This window comes from Panicum hallii, chromosome 5 (assembly GCF_002211085.1).
Source record: "Panicum hallii strain FIL2 chromosome 5, PHallii_v3.1, whole genome shotgun sequence".
Lineage (NCBI taxonomy): Eukaryota > Viridiplantae > Streptophyta > Magnoliopsida > Poales > Poaceae > Panicum > Panicum hallii.
Genome location: NC_038046.1, coordinates 43,881,692 through 43,904,290, shown reverse-complemented (window position 1 = coordinate 43,904,290; position 22,599 = coordinate 43,881,692). Strand labels below are relative to the sequence as shown.

At 44.8% G+C, this 22,599-nt stretch overlaps 1 protein-coding gene and 1 long non-coding RNA gene across 5 annotated transcripts; both read right to left on the bottom strand.

Annotated features, from left to right (window-relative positions):
• Positions 1-9,550: 9,550 nt before the first annotated feature.
• Positions 9,551-12,962, bottom strand: LOC112891684 (GDSL esterase/lipase At5g62930). 4 transcript variants are annotated; one of them, XM_025958608.1, is made up of 7 exons: positions 12,770-12,962; positions 12,545-12,660; positions 12,309-12,386; positions 12,057-12,197; positions 11,446-11,522; positions 10,643-10,807; positions 9,551-9,947 (listed from the first exon to the last, which is right to left on the bottom strand). In XM_025958608.1, exons 1-7 carry the CDS (start codon positions 12,840-12,842, stop codon positions 9,830-9,832), a joined length of 768 nt encoding a protein of 255 aa, XP_025814393.1. In that variant the 5' UTR covers positions 12,843-12,962; the 3' UTR covers positions 9,551-9,829. The 4 variants fall into 4 exon arrangements, with proteins under 4 accessions (XP_025814393.1, XP_025814394.1, XP_025814392.1 ...); XM_025958609.1 differs by having other exon boundaries at positions 9,551-9,935; XM_025958607.1 differs by having other exon boundaries at positions 9,551-9,970; positions 12,770-12,956.
• A 3,076-nt stretch (positions 12,963-16,038) lies between these two features.
• On the bottom strand, positions 16,039-17,745 carry LOC112895735. Its single transcript, XR_003229261.1, has 3 exons — positions 17,614-17,745; positions 17,054-17,162; positions 16,039-16,926 (listed from the first exon to the last, which is right to left on the bottom strand). It is a non-coding gene; the product is annotated as an uncharacterized LOC112895735 (long non-coding RNA).
• Between the last annotated feature and the right edge of the window lie 4,854 nt (positions 17,746-22,599).

Sequence of the window (22,599 nt, the reverse complement as noted above, 5' to 3'; positions counted from 1 at the left end):
ACACTGACCATAAGAGTCTCAAGTACATTTTTACACAAGTAGATCTAAATATGAGACAAAGACGTTGGCTAGAGCTTATAAAAGATTATGATCTGGAAGTGCGCTATCATCCAGGCAAAGCCAATGTGGTTGCGGATGTACTCAGCCGCAAAGTGCATTGCTATTGCTTATCAATAGAAGCCATCAATGAAACTCTCTGCTAGGTAATGAGAAAGCTTAATCTTGAGATTATTCCTCAAGGTAGTTTGAATCATATAGCAGTTGAACCCACACTTCAAGATAGTATTATTAGGGCACAACTACATGATGAAGGAGTCAAAATCATCAAGCAACAGCTAGCTCAGGGAGAAGAAAAGTATAAGTGTTTTCAAGTAGACCACAAAGGAATTCTATGGTTCAAGGGACATATTGTTGTACCCAAGGACCATCAGCTTCGTAAGCAGATTTGGGATGAGGCACATCTGTCCAAGTTCTTTATGCACCCTGGTAGTACCAAAATGTACCAAGACCTGAGACAGAACTTTTGGTGGACTCGCATGAAAAGAGAAATTGCAAGATATGTCTGTGAGTGTGATATTTGCCAAAGAGTTAAAGCCAGTAACTTAAAGATTGCTGGTAGTCTTCAACCTTTACCCATTCCTTCTTGGAAGTGAGAAGATATCATCATAGATTTCATCGTTGGCTTACCCAACACTTCTCAAAGACATTATTCTATTTGGGTAATCGCTGATCGATTAACCAAAACTGCCCATTTCCTTCCCATGAATACTACTTACAATGCTAAGAAGTATGCCAAGATCTATCTAGACCAAATCGTTCGTCTCCATGGAATACCTAAGACAATCATCTCTGATCGTGGAGCACAGTTCATTGCTTGTTTTTGGGAGCAACTCCAACACTCTCTTGGAACCAAATTAATTCGAAGCTCCGCGTATCATCTACAAACAGACGGACAAACAGAAAGGATAAATCAAATCCTAGAGGATATGCTTAGAGCCTGTGTGATCCAGTATAACAAAAATGGGGACAAATGCTTAGCTTTGGCAGAATTCTCCTACAATAACAGTTATTAGTCAAGTCTCAAAATGGCTCCTTTTGAAGCATTATATGGTCGCCGATGCAGAACTCCTTTGAGTTGGTCTCAAACTGGCGAACGTAAAATCTTTGGACCCGATCTTGTCACTGAAGCAGAAGAAAAAGTAAAGATTATTCAAAGTAATCTAAAGATAGCCCAATCTCGACAAAAGAGCTACGTGGACAAACGAAGGAAACCATTGCAGTTTGAAGTTGGTGACTTTGTATATCTAAGGGTATCTCCTACCCGAGGTGTTCAACGGTTTGGTATGAAAGGAAAACTCGCTCCTCGATACGTTGAACCTTTTGAAATTCTTGAAACTTGTGGACCCGTAGCTTATCATCTTAAACTTCCTTACCAGCTAGCAGCCATTCATAATATCTTCCATGTATCTCAGTTTAAGAAATGCATCAAAATCCCTACCGAGGTCATCAATTTCCAAACCGTAAAAATCGAGCCAGACCTATCTTATATTGAACATCCGATCAGAATACTGGATACTAAAGAGAGAAGTACAAGAAGAGAGACAGTCAGGATGTTTAAGATCCAATGGAACCATCACACTAAAGAAGAAGCGACTTGGGAAACTGAGTCTTATCTTCAGCACAACTTTACACACTTCCTTAGACCCAAACCAAGTATCTAATCTTTCAATTCCATTCTGATCCGGAATCTCGGGACGAGATTCTTTTTAGGGAGGGAGGCTGTGACATTTCAGGTACTTAGGAGCTAGGCACGCTAATTTCTAGTATGAAGTTGTGTGAAGTTTGTGTTTGTTTTGATGAATGCCTTTAAAAACTTAAATACACGTTAAAGGGTATTTTTGTAATATTGGAAAAATTAGGGTTCTTTTTGTAAATTGTGTAGAAATGGAAGATAATTTCAAAATGTATGAAGGGTTGATTTTCAAATGTGAGTATTCACTCTTTAATCACTGTAAGAATTGTAAATACTCCAAGGCTTCATTGAAAGGGTAAAACTTATTTTGGATTTATTTGAAATTGAATGATTTGTTGATTTTTAAAAGTAATTTCAAAACCCTAATTTTTTTTGGAGTTGGACCCTAAAGCAAAGTGGTAGATCTTTTTAAGCTCTACACTTTTGATTTTGGGCATATTTTTAGTAGAGCTATAATTTGGAAGAAAATTTTACTTTATAGTGAACTCCTTGAACATTTGCAAAATTTACGAATAGGTCCTCATCTTCTTCCTCCTGCTTCCCCCTCTCTGTTTCTCTGCAGCGCCGCCCACCGCCCATCACCGGCATTTTCCCCGGCCGCCAGCTGCCCCTTCACCGCTCTTCCTGCGCCACCTGTCCCCTAGCTCGCCCGCCCGGCGCTCAACCGACCCCAATGGCTCCTCCTCGCGCAGACGCGTCGCGCCGCTGCTCGCCTAAGCCGCCACACGCCCCGTCGACCACCAGCAGCTGCTTGTCGCTCGCCCACATGCCTCTTTTTAGCTTGGGAATGCGCCCAGTAAACTTCTCCTTTCTTCTATCCCCTCACGCGCACCCGCATTCCTCTTCTCTTCTCCGCTCCTCTGTCCACGGCCGTCAGTCGTCTCCGTCGCTTCTCCTCTCCAATTTCGTGCTCCATCAGCACCGCCGCGTCTCATTGCCCCTTCCTGATCCACTCTTCTTCCTCCTCTCGTGCATGCGCAGCCCAGAACATCGCGCCGGCCATTTCACTCGCCGCCGCCATTCTAATTCTAATCGAACCGAAGTTCCACCCCTTCTCCTTCCTCGCCAAGAGCACCATCAGCACCACATCTGCACGCCGAATCTCCCTAACCAATTTCCTTCACCTTCCTGCACTCCAGTCACCGGAACACCATCGCCGCCCTCGGAACCTCGCCGTGCAGGCTCTGTATCTAGTCGAACCGCCGCCTCCGAGCTTCCCTTCTACGATTCCAACCACCCCCAAGTCTGTCGTGAGCTCCTGAACCTTTTTCCCCACCTTTCCCTCACCGCCGGTGAGTCTCCTAGCTGGATTTTAATCGCCACCACTCAACTTCTTCTGTTCAAGTCGATTTGGGACCCAGAAACAAATCTCTGTTCCTTTCTAGGGTCTTGTTTGCAAAATACACGCCCGTCAGCTACACACCCATCGGCCACACACTCACCGACTACACGTTGATTGGCTACACCTCTATCGACTACTTTTGCCAAAGAAAAATCAAGCCAATGCATGCACAAGTAGTTACCCAGGTTAACACCTCAGGCAGGTATTGGCTAAGGCTCAACCGATATAGGACACATCAATCAACTAAACACAGTCGATGCAGTATGCACAGATCAGATTTTTCCAATGCACACCCCAATCGGCTAGATAAGCTGTCTGAAAAGCATGCTGTTAAGTAAATTAAATCAGCTTTGTAACCTTCACCAAATAGCCGTTTTAAACAAAGGTTTTACACCAGAAACTCTACTTAAGCTTAGTTTCAAATCTTTTTGTTTGTACAAATTAGTTAAATCTTGAAGTGATGTATTAAATATATTCTTGTTGGATTGTAACTTTATCGCAAAAATAAAATAATCAGCATTTGCTTCAAATAATTGCATATCATGTAGATTTGACCACACTTGCCGACGGTACCTACGAGCTAATCCCCGAACCCGACGAGGGTATTTCTGAAGCTCAAGTAAACGTCACCTAGGGTCTTTCTGAAGCCCCGAACCCAGGTTCTGAAGATACTGACATCACTGACCCCAGCCTTACCAGTGAAGGCAAGCCCCGGTGCATAACCTAGTATTTTAAATTATGCACTTATATTGTTATATATCTATCTTGTGCATTAAGTGCTAGGAGTTGTTATGAAACCCTAGTTGCATGAAACCCAGGAACCTATGTAATGTTTCCAAGTCCTTATCGAGTAGATGCTTTGCTAATAGGACTGGCAGAAGTCGAGTGATTTTCTGTCACTCGCGCGATATAGGAGTTTATTGTTTACTATTTTATAATCACTATAAGGATTACGGACAGTGTTATGTGCAGTACCATGACATGGAATGGTACCCCGTCTGTGTTGATCAATTTGATAAGGCCGCAGTGTGTGGTAGTGGTGGTCAAGTGTTTTAAAATACTAGCCACATACCGTAAATATGGTACGCGGTAAGCCTAGTACCTGATTGGCCCGGCAAGTGGACATATCCCCCACCACTCGAATTTTTGGTTTATGTACACACGTACCGACGTGTGGGAGTACGTTCTGCATAGCAGACAGGAGTACGGTTGTACAGTCATGCTGTAGACGTACGTCCTGCACATTGGATGTGCGTATGGTCCTGCAGTCGCTTGTGGTGGCGCTGATCCACGACCCGGAATATGAGGGGAATGGTTGTCCGGAAAGGAAAGTTTCTGAGCGTGTGAGTTAGAATCCCTTGCAAGGTTATGAAATTCGATTCAGGAATCGTTCGTTTTTCGCGGTAATTGAGACTGCTTGATAGTTCTGCCACATAGAGTAACAAGAGCAACAGTTGATGGAACAATATTGATGTATGCTTTAATATCTACCTTGCTTGTCTAGTATAGATGCTCACTTAGAATGGCTAATTGAACTAGAATCTGAAAGTTGAAATATGGAATTAAGGATATACTCTTGTTGTTTTTCAGCAAAAGAAACCTAGAGCCTTTCAACTTCTCATGGTCTAGTTATGGGCTAAGTATACCCAATTGACGGGTAAGCCTTGCTGAGTATTAGTATACTCAGTCTTGCTAGTAATGTGGTTTTTAGGTATGTCATTTAAGGACTCAGTTGCTAGTTCTCCTTGGCCCTACACTTTACCACCTGGCTGGTTCGTGGAATGGGATCCGTCCCCGGCCGGCAATGACCCTTCGGAATGACGCCATGCTTTGGGCTAAGTATGGTGCCTGCTTTGCGACGAGTAGTCGTGTTGTTGTTTCTTTTTCGCTGCCATCTCTGAATAATGTCCGTTAAAACTTGAAGTTTTCAAACAAGGTTTGTATAAATTTGTTTTAGTTAGGTTTGCAGTACTCGACCAGAACCCGGTTTGTAATAACTACATGTGCATATGTTGTAAAAATGTGACGGTGATTGTATCTCTGGACTCGCCTTCGTGCAAGGTACGCTTGACCGATCTGGAATCCGGTGGTTTGATCGGGACGTTACCCGACACACCATTGGGTTGTTCCGTTTGAAGTGCGTTGAGGTCGTATCGCCTGTATAGCAATGTTCTGCGCACTTGAGCCGGAATAATTCAAGCGGTTCTGCCACACACAGTCCCATGGGCTCGGGTCGACAGAACTTGAGGCCACCTCGCGTCGAACAGAGCCACGGGGGAAAACGTAGGTGAGCCCCAGTGGCCCTCGCCTGGTCTGCTCAGGTAGCGATCCGGGTTATCTTAACCTTCTCGTCCGATCTGGACCTCGAGCATGCCCACATAATCTCCATCGAGGAGAGGCCAACGGGCCTCCTGAGTTGGTCAGATGACTCGGGCATCTGCTGGGAGGCGGGTTCATGGAGCAGTGGAATGCCACCTGCGGGCTATGCCAACCCCATCATGAACGACGGACCGGATTCCACTCGGACGCCCGGAATTTTTACCCCGGCACACCCGGTAGGAGCTCACCAAGCATGTCACTCGGGCCATCGAGCAAATGACGCCGACTCAAACCCTCCGATCATGGAGACTGCGGATGGGGCCAGCTCTATGCGTGCACGCTCATGACGTCACCGACCCGACCGCCCTCCTTCATGACAAGGACTACTGCGGGTCGGGGTACCATGTTTTCCACTCGGGAAGAATGGCAAAACGTCAACCCCCGACCAGACTCCCGGTCGGACGCAGCAGATACAAAATGCTCCAGAATAAACGTATTTATTCCTAGCAAATGAGTGTTACAAAGTACAGTCGGCCCATGGCCATTACAAAGTACAAAAACCCGTTACCACCACTAGGATGGTAACGCTGGAACCTCAAGGAGGGCTGCTACAAGTGCGAGAAGCTTGCTAGGAACATCTTCCTCCCAAGCCTTCTTCTTGCACCCCCTTCCTTGAGGATAATCTGGTAGGGGATAACGGCAAGCAGTCCATCCGCCGCAGCCGCTGGCCCAACTCCCTCGCCATCTTAAACGACAGCAAGGAGCTCCATCCTAGCCTTAGCCGCCTAGGAAGAACGAGCCTTCCCATGATGCAAGCTGAGGCTGAGTCACATGGGGAAGCCAAATCCACTTGGGGCCCAGGCAGTTCCCACGGGCATGCGCTACGCCAGGAAGGGTCGAGGAGTTTCTCCCCGTACCCGTACCCGACTGATGGAAGCACTAACACATCCTCCGTCGGGAGCTAACGCCTCACCCTTGATCTCCCAAGGTGCCTCAGGAAGCCGCGCCACCTGCCCGATGGAGACGGTGTCCTGCCTACGCACCCGCTTAGACCGATCACCTGAGAAAAACACTTGGAGGATCAAGCTTGCGAAAAGCTCGGATGGACGGTGTCGCCAGCGTGTTATCCTTACCGCTCACGAGCATTCTTCTAGCACCGGATGCTGAAAGAACCACCAGCTCCGTCAGGCAGACACACACCGGCTAAAAGCAACTCCATTATTCAAGGGAGGGCTCGCTCACGACTCAGGTTGGGACGAGTTCAAAATGAGGCTCTAGAGGCCCCCATGTATAGCTGCTCAGGTACCCTCCTATCCGGCGAGCCGGCTTTGCCACGTGATGCAAGGCTCCGCCTCAAAAGAAGGGAAATCTTCACAAGAGGTGCAGGGGGAGCACCACCGCAGCGAGCCGACATGATGGGTCACGCAGCCCTCGATATTCCGCGCTGGAGATACGCAACTGGCGCCATCGTGGTGCACTTATTACGTGGACTGACCGGCTCGCGGTCACAAGGGTGGTTCCCTTGAACGCTACATCTCTGCAGATGAGATAGAGCGATGCGATTCCTCACCCCGGGCGAAGGTACAGCACAACGAGAAATAGCGCCTTCACGATTAAACAAATCATGAAGCCACTCGGGGGCCTCTGACGGGTCCAGGGACCCAGGGTCCCCAACGGGCTCACTTCTCGTTGACCAGTCCAAGGCTGCGCCTGGAATAAGCACCCGTCCGTATAAAGGCAACAACTTCATCTAGGCCGTCTCGGTCCACAACCCCTTCTGACAACTCGGTCGGGATGACCAAGGCCCATATTCTCAACTATGGGAATGGTCAGAGGCTGGGTCAGTACCAAGTCTCCGACTGAGGACTCCGACTAGGCTCTGCCTTACACGTGCCCGCCTCCCCGACCGGCAGGCTGGTCGGGAGGCTAGGGCCAGCTTACTAGCGGGCCCCAGGAGTAGGTACGAAGGATGAGGATGAGCCTCGGGGTCAACCTGTCGTACACGGCCAACCACTCCCTCCACGGAAGTTACAGTCCCCTCTGCTATGGCAGCAGGGCGCCACTATTCTATTCGCCTATCCTCGCAAAAGGACAAGGCGAAACGTCATCATGATGCGGTCGGAATGCCCCCTCGTCACGCCGGGATAGCCGGGCAAGGTGCCAGGAATGGGGTGTGATAGCTGTACTGTATCTATCGATGCCCCCACGACCACTGGCCGATGGAGCATGACGCGCACGGACAAGACAAGACGCTTGCCCCACGACATAGGACTTGGACGATGGTCACCGGAAGACTCCGACTGACGGGATGGGAAGGCCCAACTAACGAAGCCGACGACCCCGACCGGCGGGGTCGGGAGTCCTTTCTTTCTATCCTCACACCCTTAGCTCCCCTGTAATGGAGCCCCCCTTGGACTATAAAAGGGAGGGTCATCCGCCTAGGAAAGGGATCCGATCTCTCGATAGACCTAACCCATAGACTCTTGAATCTTATAGCTTCCGCTCAAAAGCTTGTAACTCCCCAACTCTCACGAGCACTTGGGCTCAAGTAATACATCCGACTGACCCCGATTGGACATAGAGCACAATTTGAACCAGTATAGATCTTGAATCATTGTGTGCTAGGCCACATCCAATCACGACACGCGATACACACTTTGAGTAGGTTTAGCTGCTGGCCATTTTCGGAACCGACACATGGACTCTGCCAAACATCTCGACATCGTTGTTGGAGGTTTGTTTGCACATAAAACTCCAATAGAAGGAAAAGAAACCCTAGATCACATCTTAAGGAACTCTTCTTTTCTTGCCTATCCTTGCGAGCCCCAGGAGTCCAATTCGCGCCATGAGAGCCCCTCATCAGCCAAATCCTACCCTTTACCTTCCACATCCCAAAATTCATCTGTTGAGCCCTCTCCTGAACCACAAACATCGAAGGAAGAAGAAATTCAACCTTCAAAGTTCTCTTTCCAATTCAAGGATGACCTTATGAAAACTTTAGAAACACCTCGAATTACCTTTGCGAGTTACCCACGGCAACCCCTTCTTCTCCCAACAAAGATTTTTGTCAAGGAGGAATGGTCGGAGGAAGTGAGACGCTCTTCCAAAGCAATTCGAATTAGCTCACCTTCCACGATCATCTATTGTTCAATAAGGGGAACTACCGTAGAAGCCCTTCACGACCCAACTGCCGAGGCTTGCATCATGTCCGAATTCCTCATGGACACATTCATAGGAAGCATGCCTCTAGTCCCAACCAACAGACTCTTCAAAAGTCCTTCGGGACTTATCTTTGAATGTCGGGGATCGCAAGGGCAGTGCCGATCGAGATAGACAAAATTAAGGTTCAGCTAGACTTTCACATCTATCCCATCCTCAATTTTGATCTTCTTATAGGATGCCCTTTAGAAAAGCTTCTCCAAGAAAAATCATCACAAGGGAACCTCTATAATGAATTTAGGAAAACTGCTTTTGCCACTCCTTTCTCTTGCCCAGAAATTCCGACAGCAAAGCATTATCTTGATCATGACCTACCCAAGGAGGTGAAGTTTGTATCCCCGTTCATTTCACCTAAGCCTGTTTTTCATCCTTATGAAACAGAACGACCTTCATCTCCCTTGTTTAATTTTAAGCCTTGTCCCTCTGTTTCGATCTTTCATGATGAATCTTTCGAGAAAGAGAACTTTTGTGCCACGGATCCTCCCGATGACTCTGGAGCCCGATAAAAAGATTTCGCAAACGAGCATGAAAATTTCTCTTTCAAATTTCCTCAAGAATCATGCTCGCATAAGGTGTCTGAAGAGTCCATCTCACCTAGAACCATGTGCTCTCACAACGATCACAACCACCTTTTAGCCCTCTCTAAAAAAATGCTTAGAAGGATGGTTGTAGATGCATTTGTTTCTTATAAGCATTGCAAATTTCGTGGATGCACTGTGACACTAACCTTGCAGCTTGAACGATGATGGTAAATCAACAAATAGTGGTGAAATTGGGAGCTACATCACCATTAATAGAGCTTGTGACCATAAACGAACCACTCCCAGGAGATGGCCCGAACTTTCATTTCCCTTTTCAATAAAGTTTCCCTTTATTGAATAAAAGCATGTTTCTAGTATTGAGTAGGGAAGGGTGGCTTTGCAAACGGGCATCACATGTGAACTACATACATATATATTGTTTTTCCATATCTAATACTCATTACACTGAGCAATAGTTCAGTATTTCTTACAAAGAAGAAATGGCAGCTAAATTTTTCAAAGAAAAAAAAGGATAGTGTTGAAGAATCTCAGCATCGTCCAGAAGTATTTCTCCATTTTGCTTTGCAAAGAGGAAACCATAACCTTCAATGAAGGAAGCTGGCAGTACAAACTCCAAACATACACAGCACGAAATTACTTCATTGGAAAGCCATATCAGGACAACTGCCATCTATTTTGGAATGATGAGGGAAGTCGTACGGCATGTCTTCTGCTTTCAGACCAGCATTTCTCAAAGTTTTGACAACTTCCTTGTGGACAACTGCATTTCCTTCTGGTGTCAGATGTAGGCCGTCACTAACAGATCAATACAAAAACATTTCCAACGATTATTGACATATTAGGTTCTGGAAGAAAAGTAGGGGTTCAAGAAAACTGTTCTCTTCTGTTTACAAGACTATACAATCAAGCTTGCCTATACTGCAGACGAAAACACTAGTTTGGCAGATAGAAGCAAACAAAGTCATCGACCTCTTAAATTTATTGGCCAATATTCATATAGTTGGAATCCCGACAAATATATGCATGATGTTAACTCCACCATAATACCATAAACCCATGACGATCTCTTATGTCACACTGTGAATCCAATATTCTATAAACTAGTGTGAAACCAAAATACGAAAACAAATGAAACAACGATCTATCAACAATGCAGGATAAAGACCATGCCAAGAATCTAGATTTCATCTAACAAAATTAGCTTACATTTACAATTGATGGAAAAGGATGCAACATCAACAAAAACCCATTGTATCCTTCCAACAAGAAAATATAATATAAATAAAACGTCTAATCTTTGGAATTTTATCATGCATCAGATTATCGAAAAGAAAATGACTGTAACAATAGAAATTGTTACATAGAACATCTATTACACTACACATATACTTGGAATATAAACACAGCAGTTACAGCTGCTATAGTGCTATGTACAACAAATGCAAAGTTCGGAACCTGAAGTATTACCTTAGGTAAAGCGTCTGCCATCCTTCAGTTTCCTGCATCTTTGACCAAATATTAACGCAGGGAATATGCATTTCTCTGGCTAGCTCAATGCATTGACCAGCATAGACACCTGCCATTTCATTTGTCCTTTCAGGTAGCTTCCTCGCATTCTCTCCGTACAGTGACCTTTGGAGAGTAAATCATCAGAATCGCTATAAGACATGTAATGCATGTTAAACCTTGTGGCAAATGAAGCATTATTGGTTACTATGTGGAGACAACAAATGAAAGCCAGATAACAATAGCAACAACAACATAGCCTTTAAGTCCCAAGCAAATAGGGGTATGCTAGAGATGAAACACACGAGTCACCAACAAAAAGAGAAATTGGTAAAAGATATAAGAAGGCATTAATAGTAGTGATATTAGTAGCGAATGTAAATCCTAGTTTAGTCATGTTGATTATTGCTTCCCAGCGCTTCTATCTAAGGACAATTATTTGGGTATATTAACAAAGAAAACCTAAAGATAATTCTAAAACATATAACCAAGAAATACAAACAAAACTGACTGAAAAATAATTAGTGTAAATAAATTATAGCTCACTCCGGAACAAGTCTAGAAAAGTGCCATGATCAAATAGAACTATAGCCCAACTATTAGTTATAGCGAAATAATTTGTATCATCTTCCAGTCACACAACAAGAGTTAAAATCAACACCATGTCTTTGCTTTTTATTATTACTTATTTCTTTAATAGTCATAAGCTAAAATTACAAGAACAAACATATGAAAAAGAGTTCAACAAGTAATACTGTACCAACCGTGCAAATCTTTCCCTTCCTTCTTCATCGATAGGAGGTGGCGTGATAAGTACAATAACCATGGAATTTGAACAATCCTGCATTGAGGTTACAGTAAAATTTGCACAACAGCTTTAAAGAATGACAACTGAATATTGATCCAAAGTTTCTATAAATAAACTAATACCAGTATCAAATGTATAAATGTCTATCTTCCAATGATTCCATCCGAAACTATGTAACTGACTTAGACTAACTATGTAAATGTCTAAATTTCAATAGAAGGTCTAAAACAGATAAAAGATGATATATTAGGCATGAGGTGAGTTTTACTTCCCTTTCACTGACTAGACCATCATGATTTATCCAACTTACATTATGCCCACTTAACACAAACATTTCGTTCAACAACCCACAGTCCTTCATATTGTACATGAGAACCATATAAGTTCACTATGTTATTGCTTATAGGTGCAAAGCATGCTGATCGTAATTAAAGAATACCAGATCAGATATTTAAGAGAAGCCATTAAATGTACTAGAGTCCCGTAAATATAGAAAAATGATACAAGCATATCCATCATAAAAGCCATGGTAAAAATATTAACTATTTATTATCAGAAAGAAATTACCTTCAAATGATTAACAATGTTTTTGAGATTCTCTTTATACTCTGAAACTGGGACATGCTGTCGCTCACTAGTTCTTCCTAAAAGGGCCGCATCATTAGCTCCGAAGAATATAGTGGTTGCAAGAGGTGGTGCAATACCATCCTACAGTGCATATGATGATTTGCAGCACATCAATCTTGTATGCTAAATAATAGCTTGATAACACTACATGCACGGACACCAGCAGCAATAATCTGGATGGAAGTGTCTTACCAGCGGAAAGATGTGGTGCATCAAAAAAAGAGCCCATCTTGTGTTGTATCCGCCATAACCTCTGACAACTACATCAGCCTTGTACAAAGAAAATCACCAGATGTAACGGCATAAATTCAGAAATTATCCGAGCATCCAAATCAAGATATAGTAAGATTTATTTACCAGTTCACCAAAGAAGCAGTGGGTAAGCCCCACGATGGAAGGAAAATATTAAGAGGGGTTGCTGAATATACCTTGCGGGAGTAGGTGTCAGCGAGTGCAGCGCCCCAGCCGCCGGGGCGGAAGGATTGCTCCGTGATGGAATCGCCAAAGAGCACCACCCGCGGCCGCACCAGTCCTAGAGATCCACCTGCCCGAAAGTCGAATCCCAAAAATGAGGGCGAGATTTCGGCGACATGGACCAAGACACACTAGCGGCTCACGCGAGGAAGATGGGAGGAGAATGCTGCAGCACGTACTTGTGGCGCCAGCGGGGCAGACGGGAGGGTGGATGGTGGCGGGGGCTGCAGGGCAGGAGCCGCGCGTCATCATGGATTGTGCTGCAACTCTGATCTGATCAAAGGAGTGCTATTCCCTGGCGTAGAGAGAGGATGAAGATCAGCCCGTGTGGTTGCAGTGTTGGTGACGGACGCGGGGGAGGATCAAGAAAAAGGTAACGCGGGGCGACAGCAACTCCAGCAGATCTCGTTTTCTTTTTTGTTTCAGTTTTTTTTTAACGTTTTTCTGTTTCAGTTTCAGCTGGGGTGAAACCGGTAGGCATATCTCGAAAATGAGTTACCGAACGTATGCTCTGAGAGGTGCTTATCCACGCCGTCAATTTTTCTATCTGGATCTGTGCCGCCCTCCGCCAGGCTTTGTATTCGTTCTGTATTGCAAATTTTTTCATCATGTATTCTTCTCGCCTGGTGTCCTGGCGAGCTCCACCTCCGAGCCGTTGCGCGTCGTTCATGCTCATCTTCTCACTCTTCTCGTCTTTCCCGGCGACCTCCTTCCTTCTTCCCCGGCTCCAGTTTGGTCACCCTCCGCTCCCAAATTGAATCCGTTCCGCTCCCCTCGTCGTCCCGTGCGCCGTGCCTTCTTCCCCCTCCCTCCCTGCGATTCCTCTCCACTTGCCTCGGCTCCGCGCCCCCCACCAAACCCAACATGGCTGACGGTCCCCACACGCCAGGCCAAGCTGGAGCCCCGCCAAACCACTGCAAGTGCAAGGACCTGGTCCCCGCCGCAGCCGCGGGGGACGAGGCGGAGGCGGAGGCGCACGCGCTTGGGAGGGAGGTCGAGGAGCTGGAGGAGGGACTGGCCGATCTGGACCGCCGTGTCCTCGAGCACGTCCGCGGCACCGCCACCCGCCTAGCCGACGCCACCGTCGACCGCCTCGCCGCGCTCCGCCCGCCCGCCTGCCAGCCAGGGTACACCGCCCCGTCTTCCTGCCTCGCTCTCGTACTAGGATTTGGGACGGGCCCGCCCTCTTGTGGCGAGGTGATGCAATTTGTGTTCCATAGACCGCAGGTTCGTTCTCAGGGCGTATGCGAAGAAATTACCACTTCTCTGGGGATTAATTGTGGAAACACAAAGCCATCCGAGCATCCAGTGTCGCGTGGTTACATTCGGAGACCGTATGGAATGTAGAGGCTTTTCTATTAACCTAAACTGTGACTTTGAGCCAGAGAAAAAGGTGGAAGGGATTTAGTTTTCTTTGCATTTGAGAAAAACAGTAGTAAAACCTGTTACTTTCAAACTGTTACATGATTCCCAGGAGTGAAGCAATCAAGCTTGGCGGCTTTTATTTGTTACGTCGTAATTTATGTTTTAACTTAGCTGTGTATTTGGTCAGTACATGTTGCATTATTTGCTTAGCAGCTTATTTGGGTTCTATTTGCTTAGCCGCTTATTTGTGTTCAGGGATAGGATAATGGGATATGTGTTTCTTTTCCACAGTTTTTCTTCAGCATAATCCCTTGCATCACTGCAGTTCAATGTGATAGAATTTTTGCCTCTCCTTCCCTCTCTTTGTGGCTTTTCTCACTTAGCTTGCATGACTAGTGTGCCAAACTCAATAATTTTTCACAGCAATATTTAAACAATTTTTTCCTAATAATTGCTGAATGTACATGGATATTGCAGAATTTCCAGCAGTCTCTGAGACATCAAGTTCAGAAGAAGATCAAGAGCAACTTCAAAACTAAACATCCTCAAATCCAAGATTGAGGCTAATATTGCAGATTTGCCTAAGGTACTTGAGAAAATGCACGAATCTGACGCTCGCTGTGAGAAGTTGGAGAATTTGCATGTGAATATCCATCCCATTTTTCGAACAAGACACTTGTACCGTGGTTGAGACCTGTTGATTTGGCATTATATTGTCAGGGACTGATCACTGGCAGGACAGCCATAAGTAAATGTTGGATGTAATATGTTCTGTAGGTTTATTTGACCAGAAAGCATTGGGTCTAAGTTCTCTAGTTTTGCTCAGAAACCAGAATGCAGGTTTATATACTTGCACATAATGAATGTTATTCTGCAATATTGCAGATGTGTTGTAGCATATGCTTGGAATCTACTTTTTTCTGGTGTCAGCCTGAATCCTCACCGGGAGAAGGGTTTGAAGACATACTTACCCAGTCTCGATCACTTGTGCGTTTTCTGTACTATTTACTGTAGTGATTCTGATAATCACTTGAGCAACTTTGTGTTTGTTCACACGACTGCCGTTCCCTGGTCTGCAGGATCTGGTTTCACAAGCCTGAGGCTGATGATTGGTTGCTGTACGTGGTAAGAAATTGTCCATCTCTTCATCTGATACAGATACAAAGTAACATGTCCATGTGAGATACTAAGGTTCATGTTGCTTCCCATGAGAACAGATCGAGAGCCCATCTGCGCATGGTGGCCGGGGTTTTGTCACCGGACGCATGTTCAACAGGCAAGGAGAGGTATGCACTCATTGCTTCAGAGCTCTGGACTCTTGCTTCTGCACACATTGTTGGGACCCAAATAATTTGTAATGTTCTCTTCTCGAATGCTCAGCTTATCATGTCGCTGCCCAAGAGGTGCTGATTAGGAGGGACAAGACACGAGGACCAAACCTAAGGCTTTGAAAGGTGTAGAAGAGTCTGTAGTAGGCTCCTCTCTTTCAATTTGGTTTAGATACTTACGAATTCATAGCATGAAATCAGTCAGTATATAAGGAAAAAGAGAAACCAATTGTCATGAGCTGGATATATCTATAACTTGAAGTGTGGACAGGCCTAGTTGAATATGGATGAGGGTTGGGAAAATAAACTCACTTTGCATCTCTTCAGTTGTAACTCACTTCGAGGGCATTGGCATGCTTCGACTTCGGCTTCCAGATGTCTAATGTGTGGCTGTTTGAATATGTTTGGCTGTTTGCACCTTTTCCATTGTCTAATGTGTGGTTACACCTTAAAGTTCTGATATGAAGAAAGGGAAGGAAGGAGCTCTTATTGTGCCAGTCGCAGTTGCAAGCAGCTTTGGTGAATCATAATAATGGCAAAAAAAAACATCTCTTTTTCAGTCCTAAGCTTCTGTCATCGGAAGTCAAAGCTAAAACAAGGAGTCCATTTATTGTATAGAATTTCAAATCCAAAATTAGCTCTGCCACTAGAATTTCAAATAAAAATTTCTATTCAAGAGCTTTTTCTCAGCACCAGAATTCAATTCAAGAGATAGGATGTCAACTTTGTTGGAAATGGAGAATTGTCCTCTCCGAAGCCACAATCCGGAGTCAAGAAAAACAACAATGGAAGAGCGATGAATTTGAACCGACGTCTCTAGGGATGAGGCACCGGTAGGTGTTGTAGAAGGCAAGAAGCCCGTCTTTGTCGATGACGACCAGGAGGGTAGATCTCTGGCCGGTTTGAACTTTGAACGCACCATTCATCCAACCATGAGTATTTCAAATCGAAGATTACTATTCAAGGGCTCTCTCAGCACCAGAATCCAATTCAAGAGAACATTACTAGCTCTGCCACTAGAATTCATTTGGCTTTATCAGCTTTGTTGGAAATGGAGAATAGTCCTCTCCATAGCCACATCCCGAAGCCAACAAAAACAAATAGGCCTTTTGAAGAGCCCATACAATTTGCACACAGTACGCTCTGAACAAATACACATCCGTGACCAACCTAATTGTGCTTGTCCTGTCACTCTAGCAGCAATTCAATCTTAATGTAGAAAAATTCCACGAGTCTTACACCTTACACAATACTTCTGCAGTTCTGCAGAATCTTTCTGCTCCAATTTCAACTTACAAGAAGCTTCCTCTGAATAGAAGGATAACAATACCACCTGCTGAATTATTGGTTTCATGGATATGTTCTTACATGCATATCACAAGTTTATGAGAAGTAGAGGAAGCATTTCTAAAGAAGTTTACCTTTTGCTATTGACTTAATGATTCAAAAATTTCTGCTGTAACATAAAAGGTTTGACTAAGAGTTCAGACCAGGGAAAGGAAGTGGTCAAATAAACATATTCACAAAATCTGGTGTGAAAGAACTAAGCCATTGCTGGAAAGAGAACAAACTGCTCTTAAATTTTACCTGTGGCTGGATCCAAACAAGATCCTGAATAGGTTCCAGAAGCTTCACATACACCGCTTTTTCGAGATGATAGATTGAAACGAAGGAAAAAGGTATATGTTATTATTTTCGTTACAACAGGAAGCGAAGGAATCATACTGCTGGCTAAAAATTTCAGCAAAATTATAGAAGAAATAAACTTACTTCTTTTCTGAATTTTCCAATAACTGAAATCCATCAAAAACACCTTGTTTGAATACTTCTTCAGACAAAGATTCAGGTATTGAATCTACAGTTCTCCCTTCCCCCATTGCTGCGGACAACAAGTAGAGACAATTAATCTGGTTTTTGGTATAGATTCAAGTGGGGAACAGAACATTTTGTTCCGTGCTTTGGCTGAACTGCAAAATCACTAAAGCGCATACATGAAACACAAAAGCAAACCTAACTCGGCGAAAGAGAGCACAAGCAGTATAACTTGAAGATTAACAAAGCAGCAAGGAAACAAGATTAGCCATCGTTGCGCATTGTTATACTTATTGCCTCGTTTTAGCATTCATATGAGGTTCCATATGTTGCTTACAGCACAAGTGTTGGGTAGGGCTGCAGATGCAAAAGGGAAAACATGAAGACGGCAGGATTACTGAAGATTCAATAGCAAAATCAGTTACACAGATGCTCATAATCAGTCCGATGAATCACTCTACATCAAAACGTAACATATCAAAATATAGGCTGTGAAGTCACAAAAGCATCATAATCACCTTTTCCATAATCATTTTGCTAGCTAGTACTCTCCTCGGGTTCAGACTAATCAGCAACACCGTTTTGCAGACTGTAGGCGATCAGAACATATCAGTTTGTTTCCAAAGCCACAAATACATGTCCAATTCGATTGTGGTGAAATCAACAGGTAAACCTAAATCGAAAAACAAAACTAAGTACAAGAATGTAGAGCCAAAGGGGATCGAAGAACATCGGATGATTGGGGAATGCAGATGAACAAATTCATTACACAAGAGAGTGGCGGGATTCGGATCTCAAGATTTAATGTACATAAGGATGGTAAATTACTTACTTGGTGGCGAGCTCGGCGCGGGGCCGTCCTTGGGAGCAAGGTTGGCGGCGTCATTGGTGTTGGCGATGAGCTCGGCGGCGGGTCATCCTTGGGAGTGAGGTTGGCGGCGTCATTGGCGTTGGTGGCGAGCAACGCGGATACTATAACCGCGGTGCGACGTACCCACCTCCACTAATAACCCTCCGGATGGATAGACGAGCCATCATGATTCGTGCAGTCAATTGCGAGTTACCGGGAGCGCATAGTCCAAGAAAGAAATGAGAGCTGAGGTGGCACCTAATTGAACCTCCTCACCACTCCTCCGGTCAAACGAACTGTTGGTCCGTGAGGCAAGGACGTGGCAAGGATTAAGTTACCGGCGATGCAGCGTCTTTGTGTGAGCTCCAGTAACAGTAACGATAATCGGTTGAAAATCGATGAAAAATCGCCAAAACCGATCGGTAAAGAGACCTAAATTCAAAAAAAATGAAAATCAACAATTTATCGTCGATAATCGATGCAAACTAAACGATTTATCACTTCGGCTACTGAAAATGTGTTTTGGCAGTGGAAAAAAAAAGGTTTGATAGCATTTAATTTTTTAGGTTATGTATTATATTATATTAGATAAATTACACGTACATGCACAATTTTGCATATAGAATTGCCTAAGAAATAAATATGTTTACATATTTTGACCATAAAATTGCATAAAGCACATGAATTTGCACATGTATACAAACCACGAAGTGCACAGTTCATATAAACAAACGAGTGCATAGTCCATACAAACTTCATAGTTCACAGAAACAAAAGAGTGCATAGTTCATACAAACCTCATAGTGCATAGAAACGAGTACATAGTCTATACAAGCTACATACGAACTAGCAAGCACATAGTCCATACATGAAGACATTCGGCATATCAATTTAATCATTCTTCGGTCTCTTCTTGCTGGTACGTGTGAGATCCATAATAATATTCCTAAATATTGAAATGAACTCAAATAAAAGGGGAACGCATAATGATGTAATGATGAAATTGTAATATATGTACATACATACCTGTAATTCACCAATCTGACCACTAGTGCTCATGCCAAGATGTACCGGTAGTTGAATGAAGTAGGTTGGATATGGTGGTGGGTGTGAATATGGTTGTGGGTACGGATATGGGTATGGTTGTGGGTATGGATATGGGTAGGAGGGTGGACGTGGATAGCTAAAGGTTGAACTCACTGAGCTGGAGCTATCACCTTCCCGAGGATCAGATCGACGTCGGTTGCTTGTCATCCTCCGTTGTGATATGGGTTGACCATGATCTTGATCTTGTGTGGAATGGGTGAAATTTGTCTTCCCGGTAAATCTAATAGGTGACATACTACGATCACTCCTTCCTCGTGAGGCCACAGTGTAGTGGAAGAGTTAACGGGTTAACGGGTTAGTGGATGGTAATAGGTAGTTAGATAAAAATATTTTTTCCCTAAGCAAGCAATTGTTGCTTTTAACACGTGACAACATTCTAGAATCAAGAGAAGGTCTAGTTTTTTATAAAAATAAGTTCTCTATTTTTTATGATTTTTTTAAATTTTTGAATTTTCCATTGAAATCCAGCGAAATTCCAGTCAGTTTACGTTTTCAGCTAGCATCGGTAACGATAAATTTCACCGATAATTGCGATTATCGAGCGGTTTTGTATTCCATGGTATATGGTGAATCTTTTTAATTAATTGGTTTGAGGCAAGTAAAAATAATCTCGAGTTGATTTGGCAACCATTAGAAATCTTGTGCGTTAATGATTTCGATGTTCTGTCAGGAACCTGATGCAGATTTACTGGTAGTGATTGTGCACAGTTCTCTAATTATAGCTCATATGTTTTATAATGCAATTCTGACAGTTACACTGCTATAGTGATAATAACTATCTATGTTCATGCTCAAATTTTTCAGTAGTGCTTGGCTGAGTTTTGTGTTAAATATTCTTGAACTGAACATGGTTTTTGGATGGTCTGTTCTATCAATCCAAATCCCCTAGGCCTCTTCGTTTTGTGCGTCCGTCGTTGGTTTCTCGGTGAAATAAACAGTTGTGTTATAAACTACAAACAATGGCATTAGTAATGCACATAGCAGAGGCATTGTTTTACCTAGAGCAATTTCAGCTTGGCTCCTTTGCGGTTAGAGTCAAAACTGTGCAGCACCAGTGCCGATCTGCCGAACTGCCGATGGCTAGGTAAAGTTGTGTGATTCATACTTGCATTCTTATAATAAGCACACAGTTTGATATTTCGTTTATTCATTCATGAACATAGACTATGAAAATAATTTCGGTAGCTTGATTAGTATATGTGCATATGGAATGTCTACAAGTTCCTTAGGTTCCACCAATTATCTAGGTGCAGAAAAGTTATGGTTCGGTTAATATCGGTTTCGGAAATGGCCGACAGCCAAATCTACTCGAAGTGTAAGTTGCGCGTTGTGATCGGACATGGTCTAGCACACAATAACTCAAGATTTATACTGGTTCAGGCAATTGTGCCCTATGTCCAGTTAGGGTCGGTCGGATGTATTGCTTGAGCCCGGTTACTCATGAGAGTTTGGGGAGTTACAAGCTTACGTGGAGGATGAATCTCTTGGATTTCAGTCTCTTTCCTAGGTGGCTGACCCTCCCTTTTATAGTCCAAGGGAGTCTCTTTTACAGGGGAACTAAGGATAGGGAAAGAGAGATAGAGAGAGAGAGAGTTCCTTGCCCCGTCGATCAGGGTCGCCAACTCTATCAGTTAGAGTCCTCGAGCGGCCACCACCCAAATCCTGTGTTAGGGAGTGGCCGTCTTGTTCTGTCCCTGTGCGTCGTGTTTCGCCAGTCTGAGGGGTAGGCATGCGCTGATAAGCATGGTATGGCAGTCACGCTCCATCCTCAACGTTACACCCTATCATTCCGCCATGATGGAGGCGTGCCCGCCGCATCATGATGACATCGTCATGTTTCATCCGCTCACAAGGACGGTGAGGTGAAACAGCGCCTCCCTGTTATGGCAGCGAGGGGCACTGCAACCCCTGTAGAGGGAGTGGTTGGCCTGTACGGCAAGTTGACTCCGGCATGCATCCATATCCGCCACACCTGCTCCCGGGGCCCGCTAGCACGCAGGGCCTGGCTGGCCTCGGCCTTGCCGGTCGAGGATAGTGACACATGTAAGGCGGAGCCCTGGTCAGGGACCTCAATCAGAGCCATGGTACGGACCCAGTCCCTGATTGTCTCCTTGGTCGGGGACGCAAGCCATGCTTTTGCCGACCGGCCGGCCAGTCGGTATCATGGGTCTGGGCGGCCTGGACGAAGTCGCGACCCATGATGGTGGGCGTTCGTTCCGGGTGCTGTCTTGGGCTAGTCGGAATGCTAGCGCGAGGCGGTTCTGCTGGGGACCCCGGGTCCCTAGATCCGTTAGAGGCCCCCAAGTGGCTTTACGATTTATTTAATCATGAAGGCGCTTCTTTCACTGCGCAGTGTTTTGGCCCTAAGTGAGAAGCTACGTTGTGTGGTCTCAATCGCAGGGAGACATAGTGTACAACGGGTCACTCTTGATGATCGTGGGTCAATTGGGGTTGCTCTTGTCTGTCCATGAAATGAAGACGCTGCAGCAGCACCATGTGACACTCAGGTAATTAGCTTAGTCACACCCTAGAGTTTTGGAATACTTTTATGTCCAAAGTATGGCAAATGTGTGTTTTATGTATGCAATGTTATGGAAAAAAAAATGATGTTTATGTAATTAATTTTAACTAGAGGTCCTTTTATGCAAAATGGGTGGAAATAGAGGGAAAAGTTTAAAAGTAAGAAGGCTGTTTTGCAAAAAGTGATATCTGTGGTTAAATTGTAAAAACAGGTGAATTTACCCCTGGGTATACATGTAAAAGTATTTTTATCCATAGGGTTTACATAAAATGTGAAATTATTACTAAGTCTATTTAATTTTCAAAACTATTGCTCAAATGCAGATGAACCTTAAAGAGAAGTTGTAGAGTTTGAAAAACCATGCACTTTTGCTTTTTGGACCATCTTCATTTGAGCACTGGTTTAAAAGTTGTAAGTCCTTTACAGTCAAGTCCCTGCTTTTCTCTCAAATTCCAAATCAGTCCTCAGCTTCATTCCTCCCCCTTTCTTCCTCCTGACGCCTCTGCTCCCCTGCTCTATTTCTGGTCTCCCTGCCGCCGGTACAGTGCCTTGAATTTGGCCACCGCCGGCCACCTCCTGTGTCTCCCTTGCCACGCGTTGCCGTCCCCTCTTCTCACCGCTCTAGCCCTCTTGTGCTGGTGTTCTGCCGAGCGCCACGTCTCCTGCTAGCTGCCAGCACCGCACGCCGGAGCTCCTGCCGCCACCGCAATTCCTCCGCAAGCTTGCCTTATCCCTCCCTCTTTTCAGCTCAATAGCACCAGTAGCTTCCCCTCGTTTCATTTGCCCCGAAAGTTTGCTTGCCCAGCTTGTGCCGAGCTCCTTCCACCTCGCCGCCGCCCCCATTGATGCCGCCGTGAGCTCGGGTCGCCGTGGAACTTCCCCCTCCGCTCTTTTCCTCCCCAAATCGACCGCACCGTAAGCTTCCCCGTGCCCCACCACACCTCCCCAGCCAATCCTTTTCCTCCTCCGCACGCCGGAATCCCATCCTCGCCGTGCGCCTCCGGCCGCCGGTCCGGCCCTCCGTGG

Coding starts and splice junctions, on each gene's coding strand:
- LOC112891684 (XM_025958607.1), bottom strand. CDS start 12,842: ATGATGACGCGCGGCTCCTGCCCTGCAGCCCCCGCCACCATCCACCCT. Junction 11,523..12,056: donor ACATTGTTAATCATTTGAAG/GTAATTTCTTTC, acceptor ACCTCAATGCAG/GATTGTTCAAATTCCATGGT. Junction 10,808..11,445: donor GGAAGGGAAAGATTTGCACG/GTTGGTACAGTA, acceptor TACTCTCCAAAG/GTCACTGTACGGAGAGAATG.